Raw genomic sequence first — 13,817 nt, 5'->3', positions numbered from 1 at the left:
ACCAGATTGTATAGTAAGTAATATGTATTATATTGTGTAGTAATCCTTGTTTTTTCAGAAGATTTTTTTATAACGAAAATTTTGATTATCAACTTGAACCCAAAAAATTGAATCTTAGTGTTTTTAATAAATTTCATATGAATATTTTCATTTTCATAAGCCCACTAAAAGCACTTGTTACTTAAATATTGATGTCTCCATAGGAAGCTGTGCTTTTATATATTTCCATATTTAAAATTGGCAGTTTTGAAATACAACGTAAAATATTATGAATATATTGTATGAATTTGTCTTTAAAAAATTATTAAATATGAAGAGAATATGGAGATTTCTGAATATTAAAAAAATAAGTGTTTCTGAAAGAATTTTGAAAGGTTTCAAGAGCTTAACATTTTTTTTTAAGATTCCTGGGAAGATTTGAAAAATAAAATTGAAGACGAAATTGAGAAATATTTCAAAACATTCCAAATAATTTTGAAAGAAAATGTAAAAGTTTTTAAAGTCAAATTTTTAAAATTACAAGAATACAACATTTTAAAATATATATACCAATAAGTTTGAAAGATATTCAGAAGTATGAGAAAGAGTCAAAAATAATTTTAAAATTGGAGAGATTTTAAAAGATGAACAGCGAAATCTAGATTTTTCAAGATTTTGAACAACAAATTTAGAAGAATTTTGATAATTTTGAAATGTTTCGATAGATAAACTAATTGTTTTAAGATACCTGATAAAGTTTAAAATTATTTTTTATTTTTGAAATGAAGTTTACAAGACGGTCAACATTTTTTAAAGCATTTCAAAAGATTTCAACAGTTGTCGAAAAAAAATCTAAAAGATTTAGGTCCAATTTTTTTAATTTTGCAGGATTTTAAAAAATTATAAGGAAAAATCCGACTAACGCTAGAAGATATTATTAAGAAGTTTGGGAAAAATTTGGAAACTGGTTTATAATTTGAAAAGTGATACAATTTTTATTGAAAAATATACGTTTTAGAAGGTTATGAAATAAAATTTTAAAGCTTCTGAAGCGTTTTGACAGGTTTCAAGATAATAAAAAAATTGTCTTAAGATTCCTGAAAAAATTGAAAAGAAACATTTCTTATGATTCGTGTGAAAAATTTAAATATTATTTTTTTTCAAATTAATTTTTAAAGAAAATCAAAAAAAGTTTTAAAATATTTCAAAAGATATCTAAAAACGTAAAAAATAGCTGGATGATTTTAAGGCAATTCTTTTAAATTCTGAATAATTTTCCCAATTTTAAAAATTAACCTTGTCATATTGAAAGATGTTTAGGAATTTTAGAAGTTTTGAAGAAATTAAAAATATTTTAAAACTTTAAAAGATTTTCTATTGTTTATAAAATATTTTTTAATTTTGTCCAAACTAACTATTTCTTCCAAACTAGTTTTAAACAATTTTTTGGTGAGTAAAAAATTCATATATTTTAAGAAAATTAAAATAATATAAATGATACCAATCCACACTACAGACAAATTAAAAAACTTAAATTCATGGACATACCAATTTTCACTACTTGCCCTATTTAGGAATTAATTATTTATTTAATTAACTAAGTAATTAATGCCAGTAGAATTAATTTTCTTCATTATTTTTAGCGACTTTTATTACGACAGTTCTAATTTTTCCGATATTATCGTTCGAATTTGATCAGAAGGTAAACATGAGACGATATGATTGGTAACAAAAGAATACACGATAAGTTGGTTTTATAATACTATACTGTATAGCTATACTCTATATACTTTGTATAGTATTGAATAACGTCTCGGGTTGGATTATGCATTGTATAGTAATGAATATCATATTGTGTAGTAATGAGTACCATATTGTGCAATATTGAATACCATAATATATAGTTTTGGTTACCATATTGTATAGCAGTGAGTATTATATTGTTTAGTAATGATTACCATATTGTACAGAAATGATTATCACTTTGTAAATTAATGAATGTCATATTGTATAGTAATGACTATCATATTATATACTACTGACAACCATATTGTATATCAATAAGTACTATATGTCTTATGTTTTATGGATGTTTCAATAGATTTCAGGCTTTATGGTTCGCCCTATAATACCCTAAAAGTCCCCTTTTTATACAAAAAAGTCCTTTTTTTTTAAATGTTAAGTCCCCTATTTCCTCCGAAAATATTTTTTAGGATCACCGGGAAAGCTGAGAAAATATGAAATTGGATTAAATAGAGAAACTTACATGTAATAAGAACCAGCCCGGTTCTGACGACATATTCCCAGATAATTGTTTTTTTCCCACTATCTGCCATTTTCGGGAGCAGATAACCATTCCAAAAAATGTCAATCGCGACATAGCATTGAAGAGCGTGTGTGAAAAAAATAGCTATCGCTAAAAGTATTTGTACAACTTTAGCTGCAGGTTCATTCCCAAGACTCAGTGTAATGCTTCCCTGCACATCGTCGCCATACGTGAGATATCCAAAAAATCCCATTCCAATATATAAAACAATAATGCTGACCATTCCGATGTTTAGAACTCCGGCGGGCTTGGCGAAACTTTTCGGATCATTCATTTCATTTTCCAAAGGCATGATCTTGAGAAAATTATTATGTGGTTTAAAATTACTTTAACCACGATCGAAATTGATAATGGATAGAAAAGGATAGAACATGATGGAAATCATGGAAAGGCATAGAAACATATTTCAATGTATAATAAATGTATAGAAACATATAGAAAAGTATAAGAGCAGTATGAGAGCAGAATATAAAAGTATAGCATAAATATATGAAAGGATATAAAATTATATGAAGGGTAGCAAAGTACAGACATGTAAAGAAAGGGTAGAAATGTATAGGAAATGTACAGAAATGAAAGAAAAATATAAGAAAAGTATAAGAAAAGTTTAGAAAAGTCTTAAAAAGTCATTAAAAGCATTTAAAAATTATAAAAACATTTAGAAAAGTATAAGAAGTATTAAAACTACAGAAAAGTATAAGTAAAGAATAGAAAATCATCAGAAAATTATAGAAAATTGTAAGAAATGCATGGAAAATTAAATTTGAAATTGCGTCAGAAAAATATATGAAACTTATATAAAAAGTAAAGAAAGGACAGAAAGATATAGGAAATGTATAGAAATAAAAGATAAGTATAGAAGAGAATGAAAAGGTATTAAAAGGATTAAAGAAGTAAAAAAAAGTACTAGAAAAGTAATCAAAGTTATCAAAAAAGTATAAAAGCAGTATATAATGCTATACGAAAAGCATATAAAAGTATATGAATGATAGAAAAAAAGAAACGTAAAGAAAGTGTACAAATGTATAGGAAATGTATAGAAGTGAAAGAAAAGGATAGAAAAATATAGGAGAAGTATATAATTGATAACAAATAATAAGAACAAAATAGACATTCATATAAAAAATATACGAAAAGTAGAGAAAAGTATGGACACGTATAACAAATATTTAGAAAGGATAGAGAGGTATTGAAATTGTATCAGAAAATTATATGAAGACTAAAGTATAGAAAAGTAGAATAAAAGTGAAGAAAAAAAATAAATGTATAAGAAAGTATAGAAAAATAGAAAAGTAAGAAAGGATCGAACGCATAAAAGCGTATAGATAGGGTGTAAGCTGTAAGAAATGTATAGAATGGATAGGAAGGTATAATGTATGTATGAAAAGTGTACGTAAAGTATAAAAAATATTTGAAAAGTATAGACAATTATACGAAAAGTATAAGAAAAATATAGAAAAGTATACAAATTGTATAAAAACGTATAGAAAATTATAGAAAATTAAAAAAAAAATTATATTAAATATAAATTAATAAGAAAAGTATAGAAATGTATAGAAAGGCTAAAAATGATATAAATATATAGAAAAGAAAAGAAAAAAAGGATAGAAAAATGTAAAAACATATGTATAGAAAAATATTATATAAGACAAATATATATAACTATACAAAAAGCATAGCAAAGTATACGAAAGGTCTCACAAATTGTTTAAAGTATAAGAAAAGTAGGTATAGAAACATATAGAAAAGTATGAGGAAATAATAGAAAAGGATAGAAAATGACAGATAAGGATAGAAAAGGATAAGAAAGTGTAAAAATGATTTAAAATTAATAAAAAGTGGAATAAAGTGTTTAAAAGTAAAAGAAAAGTATAAAAAAGTATAGAGTCGTGAGGAAAGGATATTAAGGTATAGAAACGTATATGAATGGTGGAAAAATATGAAAAAGTATAGAAACATATAGAAAAGTATGAGGAAATCATAGAAAAGAATGTAAAACTGCATACAATTATAAGAAATTATAGAAAATGATAGAAAATGGTACAAAATAATATAAAAGGATAAGAAAGTATAAAAACTATAAGAAAAGTGTAGAAAAGTATAGAAGAGAGTATATAAATGTATAGAAAAGTATATAAAGGGCAGAGAAGTAATTAAAAGTAGAATAAAAAAATTAAAAGTATAAGAAATGTATGCACGAGTATAGAATTGTATAGAAAAGATATAAAAGTATAGAATCGCATATAAAGGGTGAAAAATATGGAAAAGTATAGAAACATATAGAAAAGTATGATGAAATCATAGAATAGTAGGTAAAACTGCATACAATTATAGAAAAGGATAGAAAAGGATAGAAAAGGATAGAAAAGGATAGAAAATATGCAATTAAAGTGACCTACCACTCCTATGGCTTCAAGCGCAAACAGTACAGTTCCAAAGTAGAGAGGAAAATCTGCTACTTTTCCTACAGGTGATTTTCCTTCTATACTCGGTGCATTTCTAAACAGGAAGTAGAGTATAACACCAAAACTGGCGAAAGTAATGCCATTGGCGATAGTCGAGAGAGGAGCGAGAGACTTCAAATTTCGTATCCAATTGATAAATATCAGCGGGAGAAGAAGGACCAACATGTACAATCTTACGTCTATGTCCTCCTTGAGGAAGGAATCAAAAGCCTGCAGAAAAACATAATTATGTAATAGAGGATTTGAAATGTAGATTCTAAAGCAGAGTATCAAAGTGAGTCATCCTAGGTGTTTAGGTGAAGTAATTATTTCTCAAGGAAAATCAAGATAGCCAATAATGCATACTAACTGATTTTAAATTCGTTGCGATGAAGACTGTGTAAACGCAACAGGTACCAAGTTGATATATCAGCAGGAAGGAATTAATCACAGTTCTAAAAGAAAAATTTCATAAGACTAATTGCACATTCAAAGAAGTCAGTAAAAATTTCAGCACATTTTCGAAACCCACCCTGAGATTTTGGCACATGGCCTCAAACACCTGGGTCCATCTCTCAAAGCCTCAATAGCTGTTGTTGGGTATGTCAAAGATGGGATTTTTCTTCTCTTGCAAAGCTCGTATTCTGACCTAATTAGAAGGTGAATGCAGTAAGTGCACAGGAAGCCGATTACGGCGGTACCTACTACTCCAATAGCAAATCCTGCGTGAGCAAATGCTTTTGGCATGGCCAAAATTCCAGTTCCCAGGCTGCCTTTCAGGAGGTGAAACAATGTTTCCCAAAATCTGAAAGTGAAAAAATTAGAAGTGTACTGTATAAAACGGGCTAAACGAAAGAGGGTGGGGTAAAGCGGGACATCAGAAATATTGCATTTCATGAGGTGATATTGCTTTCTACTGAAAAAATTACGAGTGTTCCGCTTTACCCCTTATGTCCGACTAAGCCTCTCTTCACTGTCGATGATAATGTAAATATTTAAAAACAATAATTTTCAACAAATTTGGATTCTAACTTTAAACAATGGACAAAAAGTGAAAAAAGAGATTAGAAGTGTGCTGTATAAGACACGGCTAAGTGAAACAGTGAGGGGTTAAGCGGGACACCAGAAATGTTTTATTTCATGAGTGGATGCATTGTTTTCTACTTAATAAAACACGGGTGTCCGCTTTACCCCACATCTGACTAAGCCTCTTCTTACCATGGATAATATTGTAAATATTTAAAAACAAAAAATTCAAAAAATATGAATTTTCACTTTTAACAAAGGAAGCAAGTAAAAAAGAGAGATTAGAAGTGCACTGTATTGAACAGTGCTAGGTTTTCTACTGGATTGGCAGCGGGTGTCCCTCTTTACCCCACATGTACGATTAAGACTCGCTTAGCTCTCAATGATATTGTACATATTTGAGAACAATAACTTTAAAAAATTTTGATTTGAACTTTTAACCAAGAAAAAGAAAGGCAAAAAACATTTTTAAAGTGTATTGTATAAGTCGGGGCTATGTGAAACAGTCTGGGGTAAATCAGGACACCAGATATTTTGCATTTCATGAGTTGACATAGCTTTCTACTGGATAAACCACGGGTGTCTCGCTTTACCCCACATATTCGACTGAGCCTAGCTTTACTGTCAATGATGTTTTAAATATTTAAAAACAATAAGTTTCAACAATTTGTAATTTTAACTTTTAATAAAAAAAAAGTGAGTAAAAATCAAGATTTGAATCAGATTGTATACGACAGGGCTAAGCGGTACAATGTGGGGTAAATCGGAACAATAGGAATTTTCAATTTCATGAGTTTCTATTGCTTTCTACTTGATGAAACATGGGTGTCCTGATTTACCTCACAACCGACTAAGTCTCTCAAGTTTGATAATATTGTAAATATTTAAAAACAATAACTTTAACTAATTTTAATTCAAACTTTTAACAACAAAGAAAAAAGTGAAATAAAGAAAGATTAGAAGTATACTGTACAAGGCGGGGCTAAGTCAAACAGTGTGGGGTGAAGCGGCACACCAGGAATTTTCCATTTCATGAGTAAATGTTGCTTTCTGCTGGATAAAACACGGGTGTCCCGCTTTACCCCACATATCGCACAAAGCTGTCAATGATATTGTAAATATTTAAAAAGAAAAGTTTTTAACAAATCATTATGTTAACTTTTAAAAACAACAAAAAAATAAAATAAAAAGAGAGATTTGAAGTGTACTATATAAGACAGGGCTAAGTGAAACAGTGTATGGTAAACCGGGACACCAGGAATGTACCATTTTATGAGTGCAGACTGCTTACTATCGGGAAATACACAGGTGTCCCGCTTTACCCCACATGTCCGACTAAGACTGACTTTACTGCAATGATACTGTAAATACTTAAAAACAATAACTTTTAACAAATTTCAACCTTTAAAAAAAAGAAAGTAAAAAAGAGATTTAAAGTGTACTGTGTAAGACGGGGTTAAGCGAAACAGTGTGGGGTAAAGCGGGACACCAAGAATTTTCCATTTCCTGTGTCGATATTGTAATAAATTAAAAAAATAGAAATCTCTATCAAGTTTTTAGCAAAGTACACAGCATACCAAATAAATTAAATAAAAATAACAAATTAAATAAAGTATGATTTATTGTATGAAATGTATTTTTCCGAGGCCTACAGGCTATAAAATTCATTTATACCTTACATGAATAATATGCAAATGTTCAATTTATACTCCATAGAAACAAACATGAAGGATTTTCAGAGGAATTAGATATAAATTATGCTAATAGAAATTAATAAAAAGTTATAGTGCAGACGTTCTAGAAGGGAAGGTAAAGTTGAGGAAAAAAAATCAAAAACGTTTCATTTTTTACAATAAGTTTACATGTAATGCTACAATGATATAAGGGAATGATTAATTAAAGAATTTTCACATTCTATCGTTTTCTATTCTGCTATAATTTTTTTAAATCGAATCTAATTTCCAAAAATTAAATTCTTTTTTATTTTACTTAATCTCCATCTTAACGATTTTAGACTTTTTTTTACCAGGTTACTCATTTCCTCACATTTTGTTTCACTCCTCTTTCCCAAACTATTTTTTTGTCCAATTCCTTTTCATTACCTAATATTTTAATCATCTTTCCAGCTATCCTTTTTTATCGTTTTCTACTCCGATTTCTTATCATATTTCCAATTTTAATCATTTTCTAGACATTTCTATCTTTTTACATACTTTACTACCATGTTCTATAATTTTTTATCCTTTTCTACTATATTATAATCCTTTCTATCCTTGCTAAAATTATTTTCTATAATTTTCTATTCCGTTTTATCACTTTTTTCCATTCTTATTTCTAAACATGTCGCCAACGACTCGATCCTTTTCTATTCTTTTCTATTCTTTTCTATTCCAGTTAAACATTTTTTCCATTCTTATTTCTTATCATCTTTTTATATCAATTCTTTTTTTAAAATTGTTTATTATGAACAAATAAGTGTAATTATAAGTGCAATCAAAATTTAATTACATTATTTAATCATTTTTTCAGTCGTAATACAGCGCTATATAAAACGATATTCTTCTAACGATATATTTTATTTAACAAACTTGCAAATGATAATTTACATAAGAACGGCAATGCATTTGCATATCCAGTATTCGCGATAGTAGACCGTAAGTAGTAATTTTCTGGACAGGTAGTGATTGTGAAGAAACCTAATCACTTTGTCAGCCATTCTAAAATTTTCTACTCGGTTTTATAATTTTTTCCTGTGACTATTTCTAATCATATTTTCAACCATTCTATCCCTTTCCACTCTGTTTAATCTTTTTAAAAATCTTTTTCCAATGATTTTGACAACAGTCTATCCTTTTCTACAATATTCTATTATTTCCTATCTTTTTCTATCCTTTTCTATCCTTTTTTCAATGTTCTTATTCGTTTAATTAGTTTTTCATAGTCTTATTTCTTATCACTTTGTCAACACTTCTATCCTTTTATATCCTTTTCACTCCTGTATACCATCCTTTCTTTTAAAATTTTCCAAAATATCTATCCTTTTCTATGATTTTCTACTGCATTTCATAATTTTTTCTAGTTTCTATTTACATTCACTTTTTCACTAATTCCATCCTTTTCTACTCTTTTTTAACTTTGATTTATTTTCTAATCATTTTGTAAATAATTCTATCATTTCTACAATATTCTATAATAATTTCTATTTTTATATATTTTCCTTAAAAATCATTTTCCCGTTTCCAATCATTTGTCAAATAGTTAATCATTTTATATCCTTTTTTCAGGATTGTCTACTTCGTTCTATTATTTTTTCCTATTCATATTTCTAATCACTTTGTCAACAATTCTATCCTTTTCTATCTTTTTCGACTCCGGATTATCAGCTTTGCCTTTACAATGCCCACTAATTTCACCAAAAAATCTACCCTTTCCTATAATTTTCTGGATAAAATCTATCCTTTTCTAACCTTTTTGGTCATTGTCTATTCCATTTTAATATTTTCTAAGCCCTTTTTAAATTTTTCTGCAAACAATTCTATCCTTTTCTATCATTTTCTACTTCGTTTAATCATTTTTGATTTTATTATTTTTATTATATTTTCTTATATTTTTTATGATATTTTTTAAATTATATTTTCTTAATCTCAAATCCAATCATTTTGCAAAAAATCTATCCTTTTCTGTCATATTTTGCCCTTTGCTATCCTTCCCTAGTATTTTTTTTCTACACTAACTCACAAAACGAATTTTGCAAAAATTCTAGCTTTTTTATTCTTTGCTATTCTTTTCTATCATTTTCAATCTTTTTCTATCCCTTTCTACCTTTTCCTAAACCGATTTATAATTTTGTTTTCTATTCTTATTTCCAATATCTTTGCTGCAATTCAAACCTCTTCTAAACTTTTCTCCAATTGTCTAGTCCACAATTTTATTCTTTTCTAACTTCTAAAAAAATGTCTGCTTCATTTGATACTTTTTTCCTATTCTCACTATAGTTATAATAATTTTTAAACAATTCGAGCTTTTTTTTTATCATTTCCTATCCTTTTCTGTGCATTTATATCATTTTATGTACTGTTCTATCATTTTTTGTGGTTTTACATAATTTTCTATCTTTTTATAACATTCTTCTATCCTCTTGTATCCCTTTCTATCCTTTTCTATCATTTTCCAGCCTTTTATATATTTTATATACTTTCTATCACTTTCTATCCTTTTCTATATATTTCTATCCTTTTATATTTTTTATTACTCCCTTTGATATTTTTTGGCCTATTTTTATTAAATTATCCATAAAAAGTGATAGAATGAGAAATAAATAGAATTACATAAATGAGAGAAAAAAGAAGATATTTTTAAATAATTTTCCAAATTACTTACGTAGTTGGGTGCTCAACTTCTCTATTTTGGTACGGGTCATACGTGCCTTCCAGTTCTTCGACATACTTTTTCTTGCTTTGGAGTTCCACTGTATATACCCCATCTTTTCCATTCCTTAAATAATTATTTTTTTAAATTGCGAAAATGGATATGAAATTTTTATATATAACATAAATACATATCTTTGCGATTCAAAAATTAAGAAAACAATTACCTGCTTGAACTACCATTCGACGATGGTTGCTTCTTTTGATCTATACAATCCTGTAACAAAAAATTTACAAAATTAATAAGGCCTAATATGATTAAGTCTTAATCCATTTTAATTGTTACACAAAATTTGTCGTTTACTGAATACTCATTTTATTTTTTAGCCTGATGCTCAGAATATATTAAAAAGCACCCACATACCAATTGAATGTGTTGAACTATAAGTATTTTCAATTATAATGAATAATTAAAATAATTGTATTGTAAACATTTCAAATAAGCGCGCGAACGTTAGCCAATGAAGCGCCTTATGCATCGTATGCGCAGTACTGCAGAGGGCTCGAGTAGGGACAGCGCACCAACCACGAACGACTATGGGCGCTGGCACTGTTTCACGCCACGCTCGATTGGTTTCGATTCCGAATTCCGAAATTTAATTCCAATTGGTAAAGATGTGTCATTGAAAAAGCGCGGGTAATTTTAAAACGTATAAAAACATAAATAGAGGAAATGTATTCAATACAGTGAAAAAAATATTTTATTCATACAAAAAAACAATTTCATTGCTATTTGTGCAATACATTTATTTAGGGTCCCAACGAATTTTGGTTTCCATGAAAAACGTGTTAATAAAAGAATATAATTTTTTTTGTTAAGTCAGCAAAAGTTTTATGGAGCCAAAGAATAATTTTTTCCTATTGCATTAGAAACTTAAAATTTTTCATTTTTTCAAAGTTTATTCTTTAACGCAAAGTTTATGATTTTTTGAATCGGCCTTAACAAATCACTTTAGAATTCGTTTAGCTTCTACAAAAAATTTTATTAGTTTAAAATATAAGCCGGACTATTATACTGAACATTTTTTCAACCAATAGAAATTTAAACATTAAAATATAAATAACGTTCGGGACTTCCTGGACGAAGATGATGAAAATTATCAAGAGATATCATGTGTAGCGGAAGTGACATACAAGAAACTTTTGAAGGTCTTAAAGACGGATCACCATTTATAAACAAAAATTGCAAAGGTCAGGCTCTATTAGTTCAGCTTTGTAAAGCCCTCATTAAAAATTGAAATTTAAGGCAGAAATATTTAGTCGCATTGGTATAATTTAAAAGACGCGGTCATGGTCATGGTCATGATATTGAGAACTTCATAGTAACTCTTTTACAGTCTAGAAAATGTTTTAACGAGTATATCAGACTAAAAATGACTTTTTTTTCTTCCAATTAAATTTTTTCTTAAGGTCAAAAAGTTATTTACCATTATTTAAAATTTTCATAATATAATAGACCATTTATTATAAAAGTAAATCGTCAATTATTTCAAACCCACAGAAAAAATTTAAATTTTTAAACGACTTAAAAACTGGTTGTCAATCATTTTGAGAATTTAATATTTCTGTTGTAGAGATAATAGCCTCACTGCTTACTGTGACTGAATTACTAATTCTTTTTCTGGTATTGGACGTGACTTGTGTAAGGTTGAGTTTCTTTTTTGTCTAGTTGAAGGAGATTTTTTCATTTCTCTTCCGCTATGAGAATAAGAATATTATTAATTTTAGTTTTAATTTTTTATAAATTTATTAGTAATTTATTAGTAAAATTGTCTTTTGTATTACCCCCCCCCCGTCACTTTTACAGCACTCACCCGTACTTAGAAAATAATAAAATTCTGTAAAAAAAAGGTAATAGCGTGATTTTGTAAATAAAAATAGGGGAATATTCACGGAAATTTAAAAAATATATTTATGTAAATAAAATATTAAATTCAATATGAAACACTCCAAATTCCTAAGATTTTATGTTGAACTATACATTGAATTTTCAACAAACAAGATTAATTCTCTAACAAAAAAGACGAATTTTTAACTAAAAAGGATAATTGTCTAAACAAAAATGGAATAGTAAAATTTTTAGACAACAGAAAATAATTTTCAACAAAGTACATCAATTCTTAACAATACTGTTCATCTATCTTCAACTAAAAATATAAAATTTCAACTGAATTATGTCAATTTAAAAAAAGATGATTTTTGAGGAACAAGATTAATTAATTACCTAATAAGCGGTTCCCACAAAATACATGAATTTTCAAACAAATTTTGAATTTTTAACTAAAAAAGATCAATTATTAATCAAACATGGAATAGTTAAATTTGCAGCTGAGAATATGAATTTTTAACAAAAAATTTAAAAAATTGTAAACAAATAGTTCAATTTCCAATCAAAGAGATGACTTTTAAACCAAGATGATGAATCTTAAAAAAGATGATTCTTTGACTGGCAAGATAAAAATTGCATTTTTAACTAACAAATGTACATTTTTAGCCACACAAAGAATAGCTAAATTTTCAGTTAGAAAAATAAATTTTAAACAAAAGTGAAAAGTATTTTCAAACAATTAGTTGAACTTTTGGCGAATAGTCGAATTTTCAAAAATAAAAAATAAAACTTCAATGCAGAGCAGTTCATATTTTAAAAAAATTTAACAAAATAATTAAGCTTTCCACAAAAGAGTAAAGTTGCAAAAAAAAAAAACGAAATTTCGGCAAAACAATTAAAAATTAAACAAAATAGTTTAATCTTTTCAAAAAAAAAAAAATTTTATAAGCAAATACACGATTGCTTAACGAAAGAGATAAACTTTTAACAAAGTCTCATTTTCAATGAAATATACGAATTAGAAAAAAAATAACAAACATTTATGTTTTTCTGAAAACTTTTAAGTTTTCAATCTAAAAAGATTTTTTACAATTAAATGTTTAACAAGAAATAAAAATAATGTCAATGGATGAATTTTGTATTGAGAAAGATGAATTTTAAACCAAATAGTTGAATTTTCAAATAAAATTTTTTTTTTAACGAAAAATTGAGTCGTATAATTCAGTTAAAAAATGAGTTTTCAACTAAAAAAATGATGATTTTCAACCAATTGCATTCAACAGAAAAAAACATTTTTTAAACAAATAGTTGAATCCTCAACCATAAATATAAATTTTCAAGAAAAAAGTTAAAATTTTAACAAAGTAGCTTAACTTTCAACCAAGTAGTTGAATTTTCAATTGAAAAAAATTAATTAGAAAAAATCAAATTTACAAGAAATAGATCAATTTTCAGCCGAATAGTTGAATTTTCAACTTTAAAAAACTAATTTTCAACAAGATATTTGAATTTTTAACTAAAAAAGATCAATTATAAAAAATGGAATAATTGAATTTTCAGTTAAAAACATTAGTTACCAACGAAGTAAAAAACGAATTTTCAACAAAAATTGACATTTCTTCCAAAGAGAAAAACTCTGAATTTAAATTTTAATGTTTAATTTTAATGAAATTTTAATGTAATTAATTTACTACTATAAAGAATAAATTTTCAACAGAATTGATGAATTTTCAACCAAAAGGATCAATTTTCGAACGAAAAATTTAAACGTTAGTGGTCCATTGACC

At 27.0% G+C, this 13,817-nt stretch overlaps 1 protein-coding gene across 6 annotated transcripts in view; it reads right to left on the bottom strand.

The window, feature by feature from the left end:
- The window catches only part of LOC117171231 (proton-coupled amino acid transporter-like protein CG1139), an 85,856-nt gene that overhangs the window by 1,737 nt on the left and 70,302 nt on the right, over positions 1 to 13,817 (bottom strand). For all 6 annotated transcript variants that reach the window (XM_033358372.1, XM_033358337.1, XM_033358347.1 and 3 more), the window contains 6 exons: positions 10,370 to 10,419; positions 10,156 to 10,269; positions 5,282 to 5,554; positions 5,120 to 5,204; positions 4,705 to 4,980; positions 2,246 to 2,600 (listed from right to left, as the gene is read on the bottom strand). In XM_033358372.1, coding sequence (XP_033214263.1) covers positions 2,246 to 2,600; positions 4,705 to 4,980; positions 5,120 to 5,204; positions 5,282 to 5,554; positions 10,156 to 10,269; positions 10,370 to 10,419 — 1,153 coding nt within the window. The remainder of the gene's footprint in view (positions 1 to 2,245; positions 2,601 to 4,704; positions 4,981 to 5,119; positions 5,205 to 5,281; positions 5,555 to 10,155; positions 10,270 to 10,369; positions 10,420 to 13,817) is intronic.

The sequence above is a fragment of the Belonocnema kinseyi genome, chromosome 1 (assembly GCF_010883055.1).
Source record: "Belonocnema kinseyi isolate 2016_QV_RU_SX_M_011 chromosome 1, B_treatae_v1, whole genome shotgun sequence".
NCBI classification, from domain to species: Eukaryota; Metazoa; Arthropoda; class Insecta; order Hymenoptera; family Cynipidae; genus Belonocnema; species Belonocnema kinseyi.
The sequence above is the reverse complement of the archived record's forward strand: the minus strand, read 5'-3'. Positions and strand labels throughout refer to the sequence as shown.